General features: G+C 39.7%; 1 protein-coding gene across 6 annotated transcripts in view; it reads right to left on the reverse strand.

Moving 5' to 3' along the window:
* Positions 1-26,613, reverse strand: part of EVI5 (ecotropic viral integration site 5) — a 181,371-nt gene that overhangs the window by 19,195 nt on the left and 135,563 nt on the right. For all 6 annotated transcript variants that reach the window (XM_058659185.1, XM_058659201.1, XM_058659178.1 and 3 more), the window contains one exon: positions 15,787-15,882. In XM_058659185.1, coding sequence (XP_058515168.1) covers positions 15,787-15,882 — 96 coding nt within the window. The remainder of the gene's footprint in view (positions 1-15,786; positions 15,883-26,613) is intronic.

Genomic DNA, 26,613 nt, shown 5'->3' on the forward strand with positions numbered 1-26,613 from the left:
GGAGCTTCTTCTGGGTCTCCCACGTGGGTGCACGGTCCCAAAGCTTTGGGCCATCCTTGACTACCTTCTCAGGCTACAAGCAGGGAGCTGAAAGGAAGTGGGGCTCCGGGGATTAGAACCTGAGCAGCAATCCACAGGGATGAACAAGAAACCCAGGTTGAGACACTACTTTATACTTGCAAGAATGGCTATCCTCAAAAAGACACATATGGCAAATGTTAGTAAGGATACAGAGAAATAAGAAGCTTCATCTGTAGCTGGTACAAATGCAAAATGGTACAGCCACTCTGGAAAATAGTATGGTTGTTGTTCAAATGCTGAAACACAAATTTACCTTCCTAGCAGTTCCACAAAGTGTACACCCAGACCAATGACAGCAAATGTTCATGGGAAGTTCACTCCATCTTATTTTTTTTCCCGCTTGAATGTTTATTTTATTTGAAAGGCAGTTACAGAGGGAGAAAGAGATCTTCCACTCATTGCTTCACTCCACAAATGGCCATGATGGTCAGGGCTGATCTTCTGCATTCAGGAGCTGGAAGTCTTTCCTGTTCTCTCACTAGGGGTCCAAATATTTGGGGCAGCCAGGCCATGAAATGGTGCTCATAAGAGATGCTAGCATTAAGTTGTGGCTTTTAATGGGTTGGGGCGATATTCTGCCAGCTCTGCCTTCAGACCAGAGATGGTCTCCCCAAGAAACTGTTGAATTTGTCCAATAAGATGCTGGACTCTATGCATGGTACATGCTTGCAATGAAAGAATTATGACTGGATTTGAACTGCAATACTGCAATAAGGTGGAGGAACCCAACATGGGGGGAGGGTATGGGGAGGGGTTGAGGGAATCCCAGAGCCTATGAAACTGTGTCATAAAATCAAATGTAAAAAAAAAAAGAGAGAGAGAGAGAGAGAGAGATGCTCGCATTGCAGTGGCACCTGAACACACTGAGCCACAATGCTGGCCCCACACTACTTTTTAATTTCTTTCCAAACTTTGAGAACACTCCTCCTAATGTTTACATGGATGCTTATAATAAATATTCATAGTATTATTTTCATAGTAAACAAGTGAGAATAAACCAAATAACAATCAGCAATTGGTAAATAAAATGTGGTCTGTCTACATAATGGAATACTACACAGCAAAAGGGGTGAAATACTGACAGAAGACCACATATTATATGACTCCATTTATACGAAATGTTCAGACCAAGGAAATTGCTGGTGCTAGGGGAAGGCGTCATGGAGAGAAAGGAGGAGTTACAGTGAGTGGATACAGGATTTCTCTCTAAGAAAAAATGTCCTAAAACTGATTGTGATGATGCCTATACAAGCCTGAATATACTAAACAAACAAACACTGGCTTATTGTTTTAAACCGATGAATTGTAAAATATTTCAATATTTCAGAAAAGCTGTTACATATACATATATATGCACAGTTACAGATAAAATCAGACACTCGTTTTGTGGGTAGGTTTCCAAGGAGACAGTGTCAGACTAAAAATAAGTACATTTTCTTTTTTTCCCTCATATCTATTTATACCTATATAATTTGATTTTATTAATCTTTACTTATTTGAAAGGCAAGGGGACAGAGAGAGAAAGAGAGAGAGAGAGACAGAAAGAGAGAGAGAGAGACAGAGAGAGAGAGAGAGAGAGAGAGTGCTTTTTCCTCTGCTGATTTACTTCCCATGTGCCTCAACGGCCAGGGCTGGGCCAGGTGTCAACCAGGAGCCAAGAGCTCCATCTTGCCCTCCCACATGATTGGCAGGGACGCAAGCACTGAAGCCATCATCTGCTGCCTCCCACACAGATTTGGAGTGATGCCTGGACTCAGAACCAGCACGCTGACATTGGATGCAGGTGCCCCAAGCACCAGTCTTTCCTCTGAGCCCAATGCTCGTCCAATAAGCAATTTTCTATTTAGGAAATTCAGAAACAAACCTTGATGGAGTAAAGTAATATTCACGAACAATGTTAATCTACATCTAGATTTTTCCTCAATAGAAAAGAAACAGTGATTACCTGCCAGGGCTTCATTTTAAGCAGGCAGAGAACACTTGCAACAAAGGTCTAAACACTTACCACTGAAGTACTCATAGGTGAAATAAAATGAATTCATTTGGAGTATTCACTTTTTTTCCCTAGAAAACGTAACTCCTGAGAGAAAATATTTTAAAAAAATATATAGTATACAAATATAGCCACAAACACACCCCATGCTATTTGGCCACAGGATACAAAAATAAGCTTTCCAACAGACAAGTTTAGTATTCCTCTCTTCCTCATCCCGAGGTGTTTACAGGCTGCTGTGTTAAGATTGGGCACTTGCAAACCACATGACCTCATGAATGCTATCTTATCATATCACAGGTTCCTCAGGCTGACCACAACAACTTAAATCAGGCAGGCAGCAAAGAAGCACTGAGCTTCTGACACGTACCACTGGCGTGACATACTCAGCTATCCAGCTTGTGGGGAATGAAAATCTGATTATCTCATGTCCAGCTGCATCTGTGAGATACGGTTCATGAAAAGCACATGATTTACTGCACTGAAGACTTCCAACCACAGTTTTGATGCCTAGTTTTTATAAATCTGAGAGTGTTAGCTATTCAGCTTTTATCAATCACCCTTTAACTGACAGTAAATTCTGGAACACGTTTTCAAATGTTCCCATTTTAGACAACTGCCACTGACATGACATTGTTCCTTAAAACAACTAGCATTTCAAAATTGAAGCACTTGAAGCAGGTGTTTTGGCATAAAGTGGCTGGGATGCCACTTCTCCACTGGAGTGTCTGGGTTCCAGTCCTGGCCCTGTTCGTATATACCACGGAGAGCGTCAGATGATGGTCAAGTGGCTGGGTTATGGTTACCCATTTGGAAGGCCAGGACTGAGCTCCTAGCCCTGGCCTAGCTCTGGCTGTTGGGAACATTTGGGTATGTCCCATTTGTCCTTTTCTGCCTTTTAAATAAACATTAAAAAAGACTTTTGTATGTATTTGAAAGACAGTTATATAGGTAAAGAGAGACAGATGGGCAAAGAGGAAGGAGTGAAGAGACAGTGGAAATGAGGGGAAAGAGAGGGAGAAGAAGAGAGAGGGAGAGAGTGAGAATGGAGAGAGAGAGGTGCTCAGAGAGATCTATCCACTGGTTCTCTCCTCCATGGCTACAAAGCTTGGAGCTAGGCTGGCCAAAGCTGGGAGTCAGGAGCTTCTTCTGCATCTTCCACATTGCTGCAGGGGCTCAAGCACTTGGGCCATCCTCCACTGCTTTCCCAGGTACGTTAGCAGGGAGCTAGATCAGAAGTGGAGTAGCCAGGACTTAACCAGCATCCCCTCTGGTATTGTAGGTGGTGGTTTAGCCTACCATGCCACAACTCTGGCCCCAATAATTAAAAAAATTTTTTTAATTACTCAATCTGAAGGAAAAAAGTTTTCTTTTAAAAAGGCCCATAATTATCCAGCTAATATTGATTAAAAAAATAATGACTAAAAAATATGTAAAAAAACAAAAAAAGAAAATGTAGTTCTTAGGGGAACTTCACCATATCTATGTATCTATCTGTCTATACCTGAGACTCAATGAAATGAATACATTATTTGGCTATAAAATGAATGCACATAGAAATAAGCAGGCTATGAAAATTCATTCTTAGAAATATAGGGCATTATAACAAGTGAGAAAAATTGTATAACTTGGTGGATAATTAAAATAAGAATCCAAATTAGATTGAAAAGGTTCAAATCAGCTCTGAATCACATTGTATGGGCCAAGACCTTAACAAGCAAAATTCAAAGCCATTACAAAACAGAACCAAGGAAACAGGTTGAATTTCATAGATGTCCTCTTGCTTAACACAGCTTTCCCCTCAGCCTTCAGATCCATCTCTAGGAAGGCTATTTTCAGTACCATGCACTAACAACAAACAGAGGAAGTCTCTTTCTCCTTGGTCTCAGGGGTAGCCCCCCTCACTGTTTTCCTCCTCCCTAAATAAAACAAAAAACACCAAAACTATTTATTTGAGAGGGAAGGAAGGAGACAGGGAGGGAGGGAAGGAGAGTGAGGCAGAGACAGAGCTTCTATCTGCCTGCTGCTTTATTCCGAAATGCTCACAACAGTCAGTGCTGGTCCTGAGCTGAGGCAGGCAGCTGGGAACTCAATCCAGGGCCTCCCCTGTGGGGCAGCAGAGACTCAACTAACTGAGTCCTCATTGCTGCATTCCGTGGTGTACAGGATTAAAGGAAGCTGGAATTGGGAATGGAGCCAAGACTTGGAACCCAGGCACTCTGATAGGGAATGTGGGTATCCAGGTGGTGTCTTACCTGCCAAGACCACTCCTTCCCTCATACCCGTACATCACTCCTTCCTGGTTTCCTTTGTTAAGATTTTTATTTGCCTCTAAATCTCTGCACATGCTCCTCTGCTTGAAATGCTTTTCTACTATCCTTCTTCTGGCTCTTTTCTATACCTTCTTTACTACACAGTTGAGGCAGCCCTCTGACCACAGACCTCCCATCACGCATCTAGACCATGATGCCATGTGGTGCCACAATACTGCCCAGACCAACTGTCATTCCCTACTATTCTGAACTTCTTAACAACTGGGTCTTTTATATACTTAGCACAGCACTTGGATGGAAAGTACCATTATATACAAAGAGAGAAAGACTGAGAAAGAGATAATCTATCTGCGGATTCATGTCCCAGATGGTCACAATGGCCAGGAATGAGCCAGGTTGAAGCCAGGAGCTTCATTCAGGCCTCCCATTTGGTGACAGGAGTCTGAGCAATAGAAGATGATTGGGTCATCTTCCGTTGCTTTTCCTAGGCCATTAGCAGGAAGTTGGATCAAAAGTAGAGCAGCTGGGACATGAATGGGTGCCCATATGGAACGCTGGCATTGCAGGCAGTGGCAGCTGTACCTATTACACCACAATTCTGACCCCTGAAAGCGAATTTAATGATCACTTTATTGATGTCTGAGATTTGAGGATGCCACTAGTATGATTTCCTCATGGGACTGCAAAAACAGAAGTTTCTTCTGTCCTTGAATAAAATCTGCTATGAACTGCTATAAATAACCACAAAAACTATCAGTATAGTTTAGTTATCTCCATTTCCTTCATCTGCCCTTATTTCCCAAAATTTAAGTGCCATTTTTACTTTGTTTCTTTAAATTGGTTTTTAACATTTGCGGGTGTGAGCATTTGGTCTAGGCAGTTAACACATCGCGTATGCACTCATCCCACATTGTAGTGCCTGGGTTCAATACCCAGTTTGGATCCTGATTTCACTTTCCTAGCTAACGCACAGCCTGACAGCCAGTGGATGATGGCTCAGGTGGCTGGGTTCCTACCACCTGCATGGAAGACATGGAATGGGTCAGTGACTGGCAATTTGGTTCCTGGTTGCAGCCTGACCCTGCCCCTAGCCACTGTGGGCATCTGGAGAGTGGGATGAGAGTGTGTGTGTTCTCTCTTCTCGAAATCTCATGAATTAAAAAAAAAAAAAAAGATTTACATTACCATTCCAATTGTCATGGAGTACTTAGTAAAAAGTCTACCTCTTAAGAGATTTACTGACCAGCAATAATAAACACTGGTTCCGCCCCAAACATCTGAAATCTATCTATATTCATGTAATGTTAAGCGTTCTTTAACAAAACTTCGCAGGTATCCACAAATTCAGAATACTGCGCCAGGACCTTCAAAACACACTAAGAAATACAAGTTTCTATTTCCTGACCAGTGTGATGTACTTTTTTTACTTGGAGTATTGTGGGTCTGAGTCTCTAGTTTGAAGCTGATTCTTTATTCTATAGGTATCTCTTGCTTAGGTTTGACCCTTTGAAAACTTTCTGGAGGCATCTTAGGTAAGACAAACTTCCTTTCTTGCTATCTTATTTTTTCTAATACCTTTATTTTTTTATTTTTAATTTCGTTTTATGACACTGTTTCATAGACTCTGGGATTCCCCAACCCCTCCCCAGGCCTTCCGTCCCATGCTGGATTCCTCCACCTTATTGCAGTAGCACAGTTCATATCCAGTCATGATTCCTTCATTGCTAACACCTTTAACTCATCTTTTTTCTTTGCTTGATTTTGTTTTTCTTTCTCAAGGAAGTGACTCCATTTTTGTAGCACATCCCCTTTGCCACTAGAGCTGTTTTGTTTTTCGCTCACACTCTCAAGAATAAACCCCATTCCTTAACGAAACTATTATCATTAGAAGCACAGATTTCACTTACAAGCTAGTATTTATTTATTTTTTTTAACTTCAGAAATGAGATATGTAGATGCATATGACAGGACAGAACTCTCCTTTTACGAGCGTAAAACTAGAGACTGTCCAAAAGTGCTGAATAAGGCAAGGCATCCTGTGTGTGATTTATTTCAATTTTCTCCTGAATGTGGTGTTTCGGGGCAAGGAATGAATAGGAAGTAACGTACAATCCTAGAGTTTAGGAAAAAAAAAACTAACTTAGAATCAGCTGTGAATCACCTATTCAATTAAGCTTCTAATCAAATATACTTAACAGCTGAGCTAATTTGTCTTTGAATAAGTTTGTATTTCCCAAATGACATGTAAAAATGAATTGGATTGACTAATTTTTTATAGTTCTGTGCACTTGGAAATGCTGAAATTAGCTATAAAATCACAATTGCCTCTCTTTTTTTCAGAAAGCCACCGAAGTTTAAACGCCAAGCTTTCAATAGCTACGAGGGGAGACGGAAACAGAACCTAAATGGCCAAGTGAGAGAAACTGCCAGCACAGATGGAAGGAAGCCAAGTTCAAAATCGATTGTAGAACAAGAAGGAAGAAATACCAAGTGACAGAGATGTCTACAACTCTACGTAAGACACTCATCTGAGAGAAAGAATTCATTTTAACTCAACTGAGCAACATGTATGGGACCCCTATAATGTTTAATAGATGGTAGAGGGTCAGCAGGATTACAGCGGGGCAGTAGAGTATGGTGGATCAGAAACCAGAATGGCTGGGCAGGAGTTCCTTCTTGGTGACCAAACAGCTGTGTAACTTTGGGTAAATCCTGTAACTCTCAGGACCTCAGCTTCCTCATTCATAAGATGAAAAATTCAGACACATTTTAAGAATACTTCTGGTTTCAGAATTATATGAAACTCAATCAGTTTAGAGTACTTTATGTAGTGATATTATTTTAGACATGAAAATGTGTACATAGCACAACATTGTTTTCTTTGTAAATCTGGGACTTCAAATCAAGTAAACTGTATTCCAGCTAAGACGGCACATAGGAGAAGAATGGGAGGTTTAGCCACTCATTTAAAAGTCACTAGGGGGCAGGCATCGTGGTACCTACCCACAGGCTAAGCCGCCACTTGGGATGCCTGGGATCAAGTTCCATCTCTACTTCCAATACAGTGCCCTGTGAATGCAAGTCAGAAGCAGCAGGTGATGGTTCAAGTACTTGGTTCCCCATCAACCACAGGGAAACCTGGATTGTGCCCAGGACTTGACTTTGGCTTGAGTCCCTGGTGATGCAGGCATTTGGGGAGTGAACCAGAGTGTGGGAAAAAAAAAATCTCTATCTCCCTCTGCTTTTCCAATAAATAAAAATAAATGTTTAAAAGAAAAAAAGAAGCCATGAGGTATAAAATCTTAAAATATAAATAGAGACAGTAAGATTACAAAGCAGTAGTAACCATTTGATTTAACGGTCTTACAGAAATTTTTACAGGAGGAAAAATAAGGTATCTCATCTCCATGGAATCTTTTGGACTGGGAAGAAAAACTAATTGTCTGAGGTGTGTGTGAGCTCTTGCATGGTACTTTAGAAACTGCTCTAATGAGAGAAACAACAAATTCAGGGGCTGCCATTGTGGCACATGGGGTTAAGCTGCTAACTGTAGTGCTGCCATCCTATACTGGTTCAAGTCCCAGCTGCTTTGCATCCATTCAGCTCCCTACTAATGCTCCATGGGAAGGCAGTGGATGATGGTCCACATACGTGGGCCCTTGGCATTACAGTTGGAATCCTGGGCTGCTGACTTTGGTTTGGCACAGCCCAACCTGTTAACTGCCATTTGAGACTGACCCACTAGATGAAAGACCTCTCTGTTTTTCCCTGTTATTTTGACTTTCAAATAAATAAAATAAATCTTAAAAAATGAAAAAAGACGGGCCCGGCGGCGTGGCCTAGCGGCTAAAGTCCTCGCCTTGAAAGCCCCGGGATCCCATATAGGCGCAGGTTCTAATCCCGGCAGCTCCACTTCCCATCCAGCTCCCTGCTTGTGGCCTGGGAAAGCAGTCGAGGACGGACCAAAGCCTTGGGATCCTGCACCCGCGTGGGAGACCCGGAAGAGGTTCCTGGATCCCGGCATCGGATCGGCGCGCATCGGCCCGTTGCGGCTCACTTGGGGAGTGAATCATCGGACGGAAGATCTTCCTCTCTGTCTCTCCTCCTCTCTGTATATCTGGCTGTAATAAAATGAATAAATCTTAAAAAAAAAAAAATGAAAAAAGAAAGAAAATTTAAGGGCATAGTTTTGTTCTTTTACTAGGAAGATGGGACAGGTGGTGTTGTGTAGCAGGTAAAACATGAACTATGGGACAGCCATAGTCCATAGTGGAATGCCTGGGATTGAATTCAACGTGGCTTCCTGCTAATGCAGACACTTGGAGGCAGCCAATGAAAGCCCAAGAACTTGAGTCCCTGCATCCCACATGGGAGACCCCAATGGATGTTCTGGTGCTTGGGTTTAGCCTGTTCAGCCTTCACTGTTGTAGGCATTTAGGCATGGGAGTGAACCTGTTGATGGAATTTCTTTTTGTTATTTTATTTCAAACATACAATAAAAAAGGAGCTAGCACATATCTATGAAACTAAGGAATTTTATTTTTAAAAAGCTGCTATGCTCTTAAGGAAAATGGACATTTTCTACTGCAAAAACATACACAAAACTTTACAACTCTATACCTTAAAGAGTTTTTCTCAAACATTAAAATTTTCTTAAAAATTAAAATTCAGTCATCAGTAGCCATCAATACAAATAAAATACTTTATTATTGAGTCTCATTTCTGCTACCAGAAGTAGCCTGTTGTTGTCAATGCAGTTTGCCAATTCTATTCTTGGCTACCATTCTCTAAACCTGTTAGCAAACACGCAGCATTGCAGTAGCTACAAGGGAACGAAGACTGGAAGAAGCAGGTAGTACAGAACAAGCACAAAGTGAAAAAGGTATGATTCATTATGAAATAAAGAGAAAAAATAACCATCAGTAACTATAAAACTAAATGACTAAGCCGCTTTTTTTTTACATTTAGTATTTGGGTTTTGTTATTGATTTTAAAAATTATCTCATTTATCTCATTTATTGGAAAAGCAGACACACAGAAACACATATATCACTCATTTACTTTTCATTCTCCAAATGCCTGCAACTGCTGGGGCCAGGCTAGGTCAAATCCAAGAGCTAGCAACAGGGACCCAAGCACTTAAGCCATCACCTGCTGCCTCTGGGAGTGCACATTAAGAGGCAGCTAGACTGGAAGCTGAGCTAGGACTTGAACTCAGGCGATGTGATACAGCATGCAGGAGTCCCAAGCAGAATCTTAACCACTGCACCAAATGCCTGGTCCATGAAGTCATTGTTATTAAGTTCATTTTTAAGAAAGTTCAGGGCAATGTGTAACCCGATCACATCCCCATGCTGAATGTTCCTTTCTTAAAACCCTCTTTGGGACTCCTGCTCTCCACAGGCCCAGGTTCCTTCCTGTCTGTACCAATGTGGACTCTGGTCTCCTGGATTGGCATTCTTGATCTGAACGGTGAGGAATGCCTCAGAACTTGATGTGGGCTCCATACTCTTTAGAAAGCAATATAGGGCCTGGAGTGTGGCCTAGCGGCTAAAGTCCTCGCCTTGAACGTGCCGGGATCCCATATGGGCGCTGGTTTTAATCCCAGCAGCTCCACTTCCCATCCAGCTCCCTGCTTGTGGTCTGGGAAAGCAGTCGAGGATGGCCCAAAGCTTTGGGACCCTGCACCTGCGTGGGAGACCTGGAAGAGGTTCCTGGCTCCGGATAGGCTTCGGATTGGCACAGCACTGGCCATTGTGGCTCACTTGGGGAGTGAATCATCAGATGGAAGATCTTCCTCTCTGTCTCTCCTCCTCTCTGTATATCTGATTTTGTAATAAAAATAATAATAATAAAAAAAGAAAGCAATATAAATGAAGCCAGTTTCTACTCTAGTGTTGGGTCCGATACTCCTTTACAGCTTCAGATTCCCATGCTCATACCCTATCAGACACCTTCCTTTGAATGTCATTTACTCTAGTCTCAAATTTAACAGAAAACAGAGCTCTTTTTCTTCTACCTTCCCCTAATCCTAACCAGTGGCACCAACCAGCCATTCACTCAATTTCTCAAGTTCAAAATGTGTTTTCTCTCATGAGAAGCATATCTCTAACAAATCCATATAGTGACATTCTACTTCTTCCCCCCTTCCAAGCCACCTTTGCTCTTATGCTCCTCCCTGGATTATTTCAATAGACTCCTAACACATTTCTATTTCCATTCTTCCCTTTCTACAATCAATTCAACATCATCAGGCAGTGAAAAATGAGGGCATAAAACCATCCAAAAGCTTCCTATTATAACAGCAACAATAGTGTACTAAGAACAAAACACAAACTGTAGCTATTGACTTAAAATGCACTGTATGTGATGTGATCCCACCTACCTCTCACCCTCCCCCACCCCACTACCTAGGGTTTCTTTAGCATGGTTTCTCAAAGAGCTCCTCATTTTATTCTGTAGTCTTTTTGTTAGTTGTTTCTTCTGTCTGGAATGTTGTTTCTAATGACATATAAAGACATTTCTTTGCATTCCCTTTGCAGCTTGTATGCCACTTAATCTGTTCAAAAACTTCTTCATGGAATTACTGCCCCATGTCAGCACTATTCTGAAGCCTGGGAAAAAGCTATCCAAGCTCAGTAGTAATTAGAGAAATGTATATTAAAACCTCGGCATAGACAGATATTCTTCAATGCTCATGAAGTGTCATGACCACTTGTAGTAATGCTACTAAAAGATCAAACTAGAAATAGTCCAAATGTGCACCAACAGAATCAGCTGTGGTATATTTATGCAAAGGAAAATTATATAGCAGTAAAAGTGAACAGTTTATTGCTATATTTTACAATGAAACCATAAAATTCCCAAAATCATGTTGAAAAAAATGTAGCAAGACATACAAAAAGTACATACTGCATGAAACCATTCATCAAAAAGTGCCAAAACCTAAAGTATTTTATCAGAAGCAGGGCTCATGGCCACCTTTAAGAGACTGAGTATTGCTAGCGCATGGTAAGCGCGCTGGGTGCTTCTTGGAACTGGGTGGTAAATCCGAGTGTGAGCACTTGTGGCAACCCACTGAGCTGTTAACTTGTGGCCTGGGCAATGCTCTCTGCTATGCTTTCTATGCAAAGGAGGTTCTTAAAATGTTCAGTTTTGATGATAGTGCATTTTTTCTGTTACAAAATATTCAGAAAAGTAATGAGGAATGCAATTAGGTCTCCTTTATGAAGAACCACTGAAGAAACAGCTGCTAACCACCTCAGCATCAGAGACAGCTGGGGCTCTTCCAGCAGACTGCTCTGTTTCTCACACTCTCAAATATGCAAGTGACCAGGTTTCTCCTTCTATGCTTTTTTGTATTGGTCTTCTTCAGGGTTCTGTATTGCATTCCTACAACTATTGTTCCTTCCTTTTTCTCAAAAAATTGTTGTGTTCTATACTGTGGCATTTGCAGATCTCCTTAATTTCATCTAGGCCAAGGAACAGTATTAACACACATGCTTTAAAGGCTCCTCTTTCTTTTTAGAAATAAGCAGTTTGGTTTCATTTCATTCCAGGTTAATACGCTGCAACCTGATGAAAAGTTCTGCTTTGGAATTCTAGCCTCCACCACATACTAGTTATGTGACTTTGTACAAGTAATTCAGCCTTTCTACAGCTACAAAATGTGAATATTTGATAGGATAATCATGAGGATTAAAACAATCATCTAAGGTCCAATACCTGGTTTAGCAGCTACTACATGGGATGATTAACACGGAAATGTGCTCTATGTAGAAAAGCAAATAGAACCAGAATTACTTTTGTAAAATTTTAAGGTCATAAAATACATTAAAATTATTTTGTTAAGACATCATAAAATTCAACAAAGTTGTTTAAAGGGGAGAGTATGTAACTTTTGGTATGTGTTATTCTTAGTCTGAAATATGTTTTTCCAGGAACATTCACCAGAACTATTATATCACCATCAAGAAGTGAAAAACACATGTGCACTCCAAAACATTTTCAGACCACTAGGCTAGTATGTGTTTTCCAATAAATTATACTGTAAATGTATAATTTACAAGGTTCTAACAGACCCAGAGAAGTCTAAGGTGATTTAGTTGAGCCACAGATTATACTTCTAAATACTTCTACACCCAAGTGAGTCCTCAGTGCATCTTTGGGCTTCTAAATCAGATTACCTTTCTACCCACTTCTCTCTTTTTGACATTTATAAAATATTATTTGTTCGTAGTGGTCAGCAGCTATAGGAAGATAGTCAAATTGTAGATGGTTTATTAATTCCTGGACTGAATGATTTTATTTCATGTCTCTGCCTTAAATGTTTTGGCGTCTCAATTTGCCTGACAAACTACTTACTTTCTTCTTTTCTTTTTTTAAAGAACTCAGCCCAAATTGTTGTAATCTGATTCATGTTTATTTCAAAGAGGCTATACAGCACACAGTGGGTGAGCTTGAAGTCCTATGGTCTGAGCTAAAAAAATCCAACCTGTATCACTGACTAGTGTATGACCATAAGGAGGTACTGAATCCCTGGGAACATTTTACCACATGTAAAACATGAATGATAACTATGCTACTTAATTTAGAGTACTACTGTAAAAATTAGATAGATAATGGAAGTATAACACTTAATACAGTGTCTAACTCACAGCAATTATTAAATAAAGGGCAGCTAGTGCATTACTTTCACTAGCACAATTTGTGTCTCCCGCTCCACTGTAGATTGTGAAGCCCTACAGGGCACGGTCAGTGTTTCAAAATTCTTTATCTTCAGTTCTGAACCCAGCGCCTATTAGGTGCTCTGATAATGGATGGGCAGCAGGGGGAAGAGTGTGGCGGGAGGCATAAGAAAAGTGCAGGAAGTGGGCACTTGGATTCTGTTATGGGAAGAGTATTTAATCATGTTCTAAAAGGCTCCAAGAGAAAAAAATATTTTTCCAGGGGAAGTGGATAAAATCAGGAGCAAAACTAGTCAGGCAATTAAGGCAGGAGTGGCAGGAGCTAGGGGACAGAGGCGCCACTAGGAGGGAGTCCAGATGCAGCAGGAGCTGCACCTCAGTTCCTATTTGCAGTACCAGCAGGGAGTTCTTGTGGTTAGGTCAGCGGCAAAACACACTTAGTGCATGTATGCAAATTCAGGCAGCAGGGTAGAACGGGAGAGTAAAAAGCTATTACTAATCACCATTCTTAAGACTGTAGATACTGATGATATGTTTTATGATGCCTGTGTAAGCAGCACAGAAAACAGGGCAAGCTGGATTCTCCTCTGGTTCAGTATGCTCCTATTTACAAGGAGGAATATTCAAAGAGCATCTTGCTTGGCAAGATACTTAATAATTGTGAATTTCAGGTTTACATCCATGGAACTGAAACAACACCATCTTCATGGGGTGGACATTGTATGAATGTGCTATCTGACATAATGTTTGGCCCATGTTAGGTACTGGTACTCAACAGATGGTAAATATTAGTGCTACCGTACACACGTATGGTGTGTTAAGCCATTCATAAAAACAAAAAACAAAACAAACAAACAAACAAAAAAAACACCGCACCCAGGTGTCAACCTGACTGGATTCAGGAATACCTAGAAATCTGGCCCAGAATCATTCTGAGTGTCTGAGGGTGTTTCCTAAACAACTAAGCAAGTGAATCTGAGTGAACTTGGTAGAAGACCAAGCCTCCACGTGTACAGCATCATGGGAGTCTGGGGAGATTGAATACAGAAAGCATGTTGGTCCCTCCTTCTGAGAGCTGGGATACACATGGCTCTCCTGAGTTCTGCCTGGGATGTCAGTCATTGGCCCTTGGATTCCAGGAATCGGTCCAGTGGCCCAGGCTTTTTGGTTTTGAAGTGAGAGTTATACCCTTGATTCCTCTGGTTCTGATGTCTACAAACTGAGATTGAACCCTGTTCTGGCATCCCAAGTTCCCACCCTGCAGGTAGGGACTCTTTCAGGACCTCCCAGCTGTTATAACTGCATGAGCCTTTTATCTTAAAAAATCTGCTTTCAAATACCTATATACATACACTTATCAAAATTTGTTGTCTCTAGAGAAACCAGAGGAATCTAGCACTGGCAGACAAAATTGACATTTGTTGATTAGTTTTAGACTAATTTAAAAAATAGTCACTTTATATATCATTTCCTTAATTCAGCCATATCAAAGCTGCTTATCATCATACTTGAACATTTTGCGTTAGTCACAATTTCATCTAAAAATGTCCTCTGATTTCAAAGAATAATTTCTAGAGTTCTCAAAAGAGTAAGAATTTCTGGAAAATGCCTATTTGTATATTGTGCTTTCATACATGTCTATGGATAAAAACAGATTATTTTAAAATGTATACAAATAGGTAAACATAATATGTGTAAGATCCAGAATCCCTCAAATTTTCCCATGGCTAAAGAATTAGCATTTACATAAATAAAGCCTCAAATCTCAGAGAAAGTGATCTACATGTAAGTTTTCCCTTTTTGTTTATGTTTTGGTCCTTCTTCATCCAGAATCTACTCTTTGCCTCCAGTAGGCATTACCCAAAACCACCGAGACTTTAACTGAGGCTGTAATACCAGGAAAAAGGGTACGTCCAAACTTTTTCCTTTGAGGTCTAAATTTATTTAGTGGCCAAAATAAATTTCCTTCTCTTCTCTCTTTCTTCCTTCTTTTATAATAAAAGAGGTTTGTGTTACTGTTTGAAATCTCCTAAAGCAAGAAACATTACTTCACAAACAATTCAAAAATATTAATATCCTTTCCTATTCATTTTGGCAAGATATTTCTCATTTAAAAAAAATAATACAGGCACGACTACTGACCTAGAGCAACATTAGCAAAAAGTATCTCTTTAAGTAAAACACATTAGTTTCAATACTTTAAGTAGTACAGTTCCTAGTAAAACTAAAAATTTCATGAACTGAATAATACAGACTCAAGACAGAACCACTTTTAAAAAGCATTCAAATACTAAGAAATCTGTTAACTGATATTAGGCAAGTATCCTTTTTTGCAATCTCAGAGACAGCACCATGAGGGGGAAAGAATGCATGAGTAACAAGACTTCCCTGCTCTTCACAACAGCAACACCACAAATCAACTGTACAGGTGAAAGCGGAATTTTAGTTTACTGGAAAGTAACTTTGACACCAAGGCAAACTACCAACAGTTTCAAAACACAGTAAGAAAACCTGTCGTGAAAATATTCACCAATTTTTCAGCTCACGATTATAGTCTTAGGAAAGCACATCTTCAATGAGCAGAAAAAAAATCCTTTACAAAGAGATAATCTTCTAACATGATTAGTTATAACCAAGGACTCACAGAAAATGTTTAGCATGAAAAAGCCAGTCCTGCAACCAGTAATCAAGGGTTGTTACGATGCAGAGGAAGGAAGGAAGAAATATGTGAAGATCAAATTTTATCACTTACCTCATGATTGAGCTCTGCTATCTGATCTTTCAGTTCCCTAATATACTGGTTAGAATCAGACTTGTTTAGCTGTCCTTGAAGCTTTCCTTCTTCTTTCTGTGTGGTGACAACAAAGCAAAAACAAGAGATAATTTTCACAGCAGGTACTAAAATATTTCAAGAAACAGGTCAGCTTCAGTAGACACAGCCTTCAATTAGCTGAATCAAATCCACTCTTAAATTGTCTTTGAAAAGTAACACGTAGCAAATAATACTGAATGGCTGCAAATAATGCTTAAATAAAGTTGTTCATAATCATCTCAATTTATAAAATGTAGCTTTTGTGGAAGTCTTAGAAAACAACAATTGCATGGATCTTCTAATAAAAAAAAAGTATCTTAGAATTTCAAAGTTGTTTACTTTTAGGGTAGCTGACTCTATCCATGAGATTCAAGACTTACTCAAGCTTCCTACAACCACACTGGGAATCTGGTTTTGCTTGGGGAACAGAAAGGAAAGGGGAGAAAAGAAAAAGCTCTCCAGGGATCAGCACCGTAGGGTGGGTAGAATAGGTAGAGCAAGCCAGCTCCCTGCTACCTTCCCTGGAAAACCAGTAGAAGATGGCTCTAGTTACCTGGGTGGCTGCCACCCACAAGGGAGACACACGTGGAGTGCCAGGCTCCTGGCTTCAGCCTGGCCAATACCAACCATCATCTGGGGTGTGAACCAGTGGTGTGTGTGTGTATGTGTAACTCTGATTTTTGAATAAATACATACATTTAAGAGAAAACAGAGTTCTCTAAATCAATATCAAACGGTGAGGAGGACAACCCTGAGTTTCTTTCTCTAATCATAGCTTAGGATGACTGCATCCCATCTTGAAGTGGCAGAGGTCAAGTCCCACAGTAACTTCTGATCTAGCCTCCTCTCGATGTGCACCTGGGAGGCAGCACATGATGGTTCAGGTAATTGGGTCCCTTCCATCCATGTGAGAGGGATGCAGTTCCAGGCTCTTGGTTTTGGCCTTTTTTTTTTTTTTTTTTTTTTTAGCAGGTGTCGGAATCAATTGGCAGACAGAAGAGTTACATACATTCTTTCTCGACCTTTCATATGAATAAATCAACTTCAAAAATATATTGGGAGTCCCTGAGATAGATGGCTAAAAGGTCCTCCTAATCCTAAATTTCAGAAGACTGTTGGGATCATTTGCCAGGGCTAGAGATTCAGATTTGAAAGAGCTTTCTTTTTGTTTTACACTACCTGAAAACAAACATGAACTGTTTTAGATAAACGGGCTTATAAAAGAGTAAATCCAGAATGGTCTTTGGTATCTCTAGACAAGTTAAAATCAGGAAGCTGTTTGTTGATGGACAGCATTTTAAGATTAAAGCCCTGATCCAAAGACATTTCCTGAAGTTATTGAGTAACTCCTGAACCTGGCACACCATCAGTTAACTCTGAACGGTTCCCCAGCTGCCTTCCATAGATGGAACCACCGGCAGCAGTCTTTGCTCAGTGTATCTTCTCATCATATTTTGTACGCAGATAGCCAGACAGCTGAATGTACACGCACACGTTTTTGTCTGTCCTGCAGACCCTATGCATGTTATTCTGCATTTTGTTATTAATCTCGTAACAACCAATCTGAAGATCATTTGGTAGCAGTCCATACAGAGCAGAAAGATACACATTCAGATCTTTGGAGAGTTTTGAAGTCCCTGTAAAACTTACCTAGGTGATATCTGAGTAATCACAGGTTTTTGAAAAAGCATGTTTTTAAATGTGCCTTGGGTCCTGTGAGTTACCTACAGAACAATGGGGTAGGGTGAAGAGCATTGTGCAATGTGGAGAGTCCTACTGGCCATTTTCAAATCGCTGCTCCAGGCCTCTTAATACCACCAACCTCACCCTGCTGTTTCTCCTTACATATTTTCCTCCAACAGCTTCTGCAGGACATAAGACTAGGTAGGACTGCTTTGGGAACAGAAAGGACAGCTACCCTGCAGAGCCAGCACCCTTATTATCACAGCCAGTTTGAACATGAATTTCTGTCACCTGGAATCAAAACAGCAATGGCTACTACAGATTGAGTACAAAGCAAACCTTTTCACTTGAGGTTCCCCAAAGGAGTTAAGTCCTGAGGCCGACAGTTACTGCATGTAAGTGATATAATTTTAGCCCTATTCAATCAGAGTGGCATTGTGTATCATATTGTAAGAAAACATTTAAATCATTATTTCTGTGGAGTAGGGTTTAGTCCTCTACTCCAGTGGAGAGACTGGAGGCTGGCACTTAGAATGTGCCAGGAATTGTTCTAAGTTTTTTCACATGTAATCATAACAACAACCCTGAACAACAGATAGTATTAATACTCCTACTTCATAGATAAGAAAATTTAAATCAAAGACAGAGTGAATTAGTTGTTTATGAGGGGCTGGTACTATGGTATGGCATTTACAGTCATTGCCTGCAGCCCCAACATCTCATATGGGCATTGGTTCAAATCCTGGCTGCTCCACTTTTGATCACTTTCCTAATAATGCTCTTGGGGAGCAAGGAGATAGCCCTAAGCAGCAAAAGATGGGAGAAACGGAAGCCCCTGACAGCAGCTTCAGACTGCCCCAGCTCCAGCAAGCTGGGCACTTGCGGATGCCTCTCCTTTTCTCCCTATCAAACTCTGCCTTTGCAAAAAATCAATCTAATTTTTAAAGATTAGTCAAGAGTTTCAGCCTAATTTATAGCATCCTGAACATGAGAAACGATGAAGCAAAGCAATATGTACAGAAATTTATAGAATGGACTGAGCAAATTAGCTTGGACTTAGTACAGAAGTCTGTCTTTCAATATTTATTTTGGTCTCTGCCAATGTAAGTGAAAATTGCAATAAGTCACCACTGATGAGATGATGTACACAGCATTTTTGGCCCTACAGTTAGAGCTGTCCAACACACTTGCATGTTTATGTCTGGATCTTATTTTTTTTCATTTATTTTATTTTATTGGAAAGTCGATAGACAGATGAGGCAAGACAGAGAGGAAGATCCTCCGTGCATCAATTCACTCCCCAAGTGGCCGTAACAGCTGGAGAAGCGCTGATCCAAAGTCAGAAGCCTGGAGAGTCTTCTGGGCTTCCCACATGGGTGCAGGGCCCCAAGTCCCTGGGACATCATTGACTGCTTTCCCAGGCCATAATCACGAGCTGGATGGGAAGCAGGGTTGCTGGGATTAAAACCAGTGTCCATAAGGGATCCCAGTGCGTGCAAGGTAAGGACTTTAGCCACTAGGCTACCACAATGGGCCCTGGATCTTATTTTTAATCATGCCCTTTTTTTGGGAGAGGGTGGAGGAGACAGATCACTTTTTAACTGAAACATTTCAAAGGCAGAGAATAAAAGAGTATTACAAGAAAGACTAAGGAGTTTACTTCTCATATTGGTCATATTCATGACTGCTTCCTCCTAAGATTTTTACTGACTCTGAACTAATGTTACCTCAGTTCTGCATATCCTCATGGTAGAAAAGGATGATGTCAAGCAGTGGGGAGTCAGGAAGAAAGACTGGGGTAAGGAGACAAAACAGAAAGCTCGAGAATGTTCATTGATCCAAACAGAATCTATTCTTTCCCAGATGTAACACAGGAAATGGCAACAGTGAAAACACAAGTGGATACACTTGCAAAGAGGATGACTTGCCAAGAACCACTCCCTCAGATATTTAGGATTTTTAGGATCTGCCGTGCTATTTTCTTTTGTGTGTGTCAAGTTTTGGAGTCACAGTATATTCACCCTACACCCTTGTCTGATTAAATGAAAAGCAACATCCATTACTAGGGAGAAATCCTTCCAGATGAGATGGAAAGGCTAACTGGTTCAGTTTGGAGAAACACACTTTTAAAGGAAGGCAAAGTTCTTGTGGTTTTTGGACATCCCACAGCAATATGTGAGACAACATGGAACGTTCAAGGCAAAAAAGCAAAAGTCCAAGGCAGAAAAGACTTGAGGTCAGACTATAAGATGATCAAGAACAACTCACAACTCTTCGTTGTAGGAAAATCTGCACTGAAATAAAGTCCCAGCAACACAGGAATCACTAAGTCCTATTTAACAAAAAGCAACCAAATGACTCCAAAGATCTTTGTCCTCGGAAGGTGAGTCTTAATACCAAAATTTTGTCATAGCATGATTTCTTTGGTGGAAACACAGTTAAAAACAAACAAACAAGCAAAAAACTGGGTAAATCAGAAGCTTCACAATAAAAAGATGGATTTTTAACTAAAAGGCCACTCTGGAAAAGTAATTGTGAAACGTGAACAAGCTCTCTTGGATTTTATGTGTTTAAAAACAGAATGTTCCTTGAACATTTCATTGTAGAAAACAAGACAAAATTCAAAACTGAAAACTTAAAATATCGAGCCTAACTGGAAACCACTGTCCTTCCTAGATTTAACCATATGTTTACAAAGCTTAACAGTGCATTTTTTTTTCTGGAAAATTTGTCAGTCAAGAAATTGGGTTCTGAGCTCTACTAAATCACTGTTTCTGTGAACATTACACTTACACACACACACACACACACACACACACACACACACACACTCACACACAGAAAATGGGTAACAACTTTGTTTATTGAGTCCTAGGAGTCAGAAGAAGAATGGTCACGCAGCTCCCGGCCTAGCCACTGCTGCCGTCAGGATGAGAGAGTCTATCCTGGCGTACTTGTCACACATTAGCGACACAGCAGTGTCAGACACAGCAGTGAGGGAGCCCTGCATGGAGCATTCGGATTTAACAGTGTCTCAGGGAATACAGCTGGCGTCTCAAAACCACAGGGGGAAAGCTAGAGATGTCTCATTCTTTTTATCTTAAATTTGTGATTTTTAAAAAACGTTCTAATGCGATCTTACTTAAACGTGCTACTTCAATGATTTGTAGGATTTTTTTTTTAAATATGAAAACTGAGTCATCATCTATACAATGCCAAAACAACAACAACATACTACTATGATCTAAGAAGTGGCTGTCAATTTAACCTCACTTTTTCTGTATTTTTTATAAGTATTTTTATAGCTTACTATTTTCAAACAGTGTCCATATGTTTGTTTCTGATAAGAAGGTGGGAAAATGTCAGCAACACTAATAAATTTCCTAGGAACCTGCATTTTCTTGAGGTTTTCTTTTGGCCTAGCTCATAACAAGATTGCCAGCTAACTGGTTTCCTAAGTAAAACTAATTAGGTAAACAATAAACATAAAGCAAAAGCCACACAATATAACAACGATTTTTGTATTTTGCTGTGTTTTCACTGAAAAGATCTTACACTTTTTGTCACATCAAAAATAAAAATTACATAGTAAAAGAGTATGAAGCAATGTTTGTGAAAGCCGTAATATCACACCTTTGAATAATTCTAGCAATCAACCGTATGTTACGTGCAGTAATCTGATTCACTTTAAAGATCTAAGTTAAAGCACTTTGTAGATGAGACTCTTAACGCATCAGTAACACAGTTAATAACACGCATGTTTAAATGTTTAGGAGTAAAGTATAATGATGCAACTTACTTGAGAGAGTGAAAGAGAGAGAGAGAGAGAAAATGTGGAAACAATGGTCTTACCCACTTTCCTGTAGCCCTTGATCCTTTGTGCCCTAATCAACTATTGAAGATTATCAAAATAATAAAAAAAGAAAAAAACATGTATCAAAAAAGAAAGAGCAGATATAGTGACAGAAAAAGCAAATCTATTGAAATATTAATAGAATACAGAGTATGAATTTTTGGGTGTTCATTATACAATTTTTAAAAATTCCTGCATGTTGAAACTTTATTAGCAGTAGGAAATACAAAACAATTTATTATTCCACTCTTCCTGCCATTTGGTAAGATGAGTCCACATTACAGTTCGAAATCTCCCTTTTGCTCTGGTAATGGATACTACTCGCTTCACATTTTGCTGGAAAAGTACACTGGACAGTAACAGGCTTCAGTTATCCTTTACCCGAAACACTTAGGACCAGAAGTGGAGTTAGGGATGGAATTAAGTACTGGTGGAGTCGTGATGGCCTTTCGAAAGTTTTGAATTTTGGAGCATTTGAGAGCATGGATTTTCACATTAAAGATGTTCAACTTGTATGACAAAATCCACATATATCAGGACTTTGATAAAACAGAATTTTTACCTATTAAAGTTTGTGGTACATTCTACTGTTGTTACGTCAAAATCTGTGCTGGAGTCTTGCTAATGTGCTTGGGAAAGCAGTGGAAGATGGCCCAAGTACTTTGGCCCCTACACCACGGTAAATGCTTGGGGAGTTAAATGGCAGATGGAGGCTCTCTGTCTCCTTCCTTCTAATGCCCAAATACACAAAAGGTGAACAATTTGTGTGGTCTTGCATCAGTGAGATTAGAGAGACGATGGAAAAAGTTTTCTCTAGTCCTAAGAAGCATGTTAACACAGGTTGTACAGGTGCTGTTGTATTGGAGAACACAGCAGATACTGTCCTGCAGGTTCAGGGCACTGGAAATGCAGTACAGAACTCTGCAGGATGCCTTACTCTCCCAATCCCACCCTACAGACAGCCTGGCTGCTTAATGTGTTTATGGAGTGTTCTGTGTGACATTTTCTTAGAAACCAGGATTTCATCTAAATCTTTCCTCCAGGAACTCATTCTATTTGTATCTTTGTCACATCTTTCCTCCATTTGTTGTGGGACACCAGTTCCCACTTAAGTTACATTATCTGTCATCATATCTCTTAGCTAATAGCTGTTCGACACTCTCACTCTCTGCTTCACTGTGATTATATCAACCCTTTTAAAAATTGCTGTTACTTTGTTAATGATTTTAACAGGTAACTCTAAATGAACCTTTCTGAATAAAGAACAAGTGTTTCTCTACTTATGATAGGGTTATGTCTGAATAAATGCACTGCCAACTGAAAATATCTTAAGTCAAAATGTAATTAGCAGAGTTCTCAAACCACTGGTAGTCAGAGAAAAGATCAAAATTCAAAGTATGGTATCTACTGAATGCACTGCTTTTGCACTAACAAAAAACAATTGTAAGGCAAGCGGGCTGTCTGTCCTTAGATCCCGCTACTTGATTTTATCAGCACAGAGGATACCAAACTCTTACCCAAGACTCTCATCTCCTTCCTAAAATTCATTGAGCAGTTAGTTGTTGAGCACTTGCTATATGCCAGGCACCAACCATACAACAGGAAAAAGTCACAAAGTTCTAATAAATGGATAGGTGCAGCCACGTTAGTTGCCTTTGCACTTAGTAAACACATATACTCACATGTATGTTGCATGATATTCAATATAGATGCACATGTCATACATACTTAGCCAATGGGTTTAGACTAGAAGGTCAAACTGGGGGACCCCGTGTTAAGCACAGTGGGTTGAGAGACCACCATGATGCCCCCTTCCTAAACTGAAATGCCTAGTTTGAGTCCCAGCTACTCCCCAATTTGGATCCAGTTCCTCTTCCATCTGCCTGGGAGGCTGGAAGACAGCTCAAGTGCTTGGGTTCCTAGCACTCACATGGGCAATCTGGATGAAGTTCTTGGCTTCGTCTTGGTTCAGTCCTAGCTACTGTGGGCATTTGCAGAATAAAACAGTGCATGGAAGATTTCCCCCCTTTGCCTTTTAAAAAAAATAAACAAATGCATCTTTTTCTTTTTTTTAACTTTCTTTTTCCAAATAACTTTGGAACAGGAAATTACTATGATATATTTTAACATTTTAATTCTGGGAATTAAAATTATAAACATGGTTTACAAATACACATCACACCCTTAAAGGAAATAACAGAAACAATTAGTAATCTCTCTAAGCTCTTTTCATAGTGATTTCAAAATAAATCTAAGGTTATACATAGGATGTGGGTTTTTCACTGGGAGTAGCATTACAGCAGGTTTGTGGTATTAGAAGGGTCATGACACAATGCAGGTTGCACAGTCTCAGATGCAAGTACAAAGCCTGCATTTAAAAAATATTTTATATTATATCCACCACTGGGAAAAAAATCTACAAAAAACAGAGATTATGCTACATAAAGATACGGCTTAAGTTTTCTTTTGGATCAAAGTTATACCCTTTTTGAAACAATTTAAAAAGCAATCTCTTGACAGTTATAAGGGTTAAATAACACTTCTTTTCAAGGCTCTATTATGAAACTTGTGTTCAACGGTCTTGGGGCAACCATGGTAACTTGCAGCCTGGGCACAATGTCTAAGTTTCAATTCGATATTTTCAATTCATATTTAAAAGTGAATTACAACTGATTATTAAATTCCTATAAAAAAAAAAACTTCAGTGATCTGAGTAAATCCGTGACAGTAGATAAGTTTAATCAACATAGCCACACTACTGAAACATCAATAGCAACCACTGAGTTTTAGTAAGTTATTACTGATTTGTACTTTGCCCCAAGAAAAATTAATCAGAACAGTAAATGTGGTGAGTGGTAGCCTCTCCATGACTTCAAGGTGACTCATTTGAAACATCTAAAAACAAATCATACTCATACCATGTTCTACTGATAAGTCTTGAAACAGTTTCCTGTAACTTAAAGTCACGGACTCAGAGGTTTTAATTTTCTTTTTTGTAACTAGGAAAAATAAATAAAAAAGTACACATAAAAATCTTAAAGAAAATAACCATGTAATCAAAAAAGTATAAGTAGAAAAAATCAGATATTTTCCTGGTATTTTTCAATGCTGAGACTGATTTAATTTCATTTCAGAAGACAAACTAACATACATACCCACAAACGTTTTTAAAGTGATAAAACTTTTAAGATCAATTAAATGTACACACAAAAGATCACCATTTACTGCAGGTCCACATCCTTTAGGAGATAGTCCTAATAGATCCTATTGTAATGGGAAATGAATTGATTTTGTGACTAATGTTTATAATTCAATGGGTTCCTAGAAGCCCAGATTCTATATGTTCCCATTATAACTTACACTTTAGTATGGTGTCTCTGTTACAATTAACCAACCAGTATTGATATATTAATAGCAAGAATCCCTAGTTTATTGCTATCTCTTTGGTTTGGTTTATTTTTGTTGTTCTTACCTACTGCCTGTTTTTCTTTTGGTTTGTTTCTGTTCCAGGATTCCATCTAGGAGACTACATGACATTCCATTGTATGCTTAGGTTTGACTGGGATAACTTCTCAGGTTTTATTTGTTTTTGACGACTTTGGCAGCGTTGGAAGCTGCAGTGCTCAGGTATTTTGTATTATTTCCATGATTACTTTATCTAGTATTTTCCTCACGGTAAGACCTTTATGGGGTTTGGGGAGGAACACCAGAGGTAGAGTGTCATTTTCATCACATCCCACCCATGGCACATACCACCAGCATGACCCGTGACAGCAGTTCAGCCTTCTGCCCGAGATCAAGTGCGATATGATTTATAACTGGTGGCACTGGCTGTGATCACCTGGCTTGGGCAGTGTTTGTCAGGTTTCTCCAATGCAGTCTTGCCCCTTGTACTTCACATGCCTTGTCCTGTGAGGAGAAGTCACCATGTGTAGTCTACAATCAAGCAGTGGGGAGTTGTGCCTGCCTTGAAAGCAATCTACAAAATTTATTTGTAATTCTTCCACAAATTGTCTCTTCTTTGCCATTACTAATTTATTGCATCATTATTTATATTGGTAAGGACTCATGGAAATATTTAGTTCATATTTCGGGCTACAATCTATTACCATTTCAAATATTCCATCCCTTACAAACTGCTCTGCCTTTGGCCAAGGGGAGCTCTCTCAGCTGGTCCCTTTGCTCCTTTGAATGCTGGGGTATGTTTGCTTTGGAGCACTTCCTTACTTTCTGGCATTACAAGCTGTCCCAGGCTTATCTCATTTACTTCCCCCAGGTCAAGAATCACCTACTTGTCTGAGTAGTCTGGGTTCCATTTCTTGGAGAATGGTGTTAAGACAGAAAATCAGGGCACTGGGTATGCAAAAATTCCTTTTACATGAACACCAAGATGATCAATCTTACTAAGCAATCACTTTTCCTTCATTAGCTCTTATCTGAGATCTTTCTAGCGGATGGTCTTAAAGGATCTGAGTGATGACCTTTTATATACAGCAATATCCTAAAGACCTCTGGATACTTAGTCCCTTTAAATTGAACTGTATATTTGCCTTGGATAGCAAAGAATCATATTTGGGTACTATAGAAAAACCACTTTATTAAACAGAATTTCTTAATTCCTAATGACTACATAATAAGCCAAGTTAAAACAGTATATATAGTGGCCCAGTGCAATAGCATAGTGGTCAAAGTCCTTGCCTTGCACACGCCAGGATCCCATATGGTCGCCGGTTCTAATCCTGGTGGCCCGGCCTCCCATCCAGCTCCCTGCTTGTGGCCTGCGAAAGCAGTCGAGGACAGCCCAAAGCCTTGGGACGCTGCACCTGCGTGGGAGACCTGGAAGAGCTCCTGGTTCCTGGCTTCAGATTGGCTCAGCTCCAGCTGTTGCAGCTGCTTGGGGAGTGAACCATTGGACGGAATATCTTCCTCTCTATCTCCCCTCCTCTCTGTGTATCTGACTTGCCAATAAAAAAAAAAAAATCTTAAACAGTCTATATACCTAAATTGCTATGCTGAAAACTTGTGTTAAGATTAAATATTATTACAAAATAGCTATTTTATCAAACTCAAAAAATGCTAAGTTCAGAAAGTAATGAAAGACAAGTAAAAAAAAAGCTTAATATTTAAGTGCTTAAAATGGAAACTATACCCCACGGGTACCACTCTACATCAAAAGGTTAAAAAAACAAGCTTCTGAAAAGAAGCTTTTTACCTAAGAGTTGGTATATAAG

Source organism: Ochotona princeps, chromosome 2 (assembly GCF_030435755.1).
Source record: "Ochotona princeps isolate mOchPri1 chromosome 2, mOchPri1.hap1, whole genome shotgun sequence".
NCBI lineage: Eukaryota > Metazoa > Chordata > Mammalia > Lagomorpha > Ochotonidae > Ochotona > Ochotona princeps.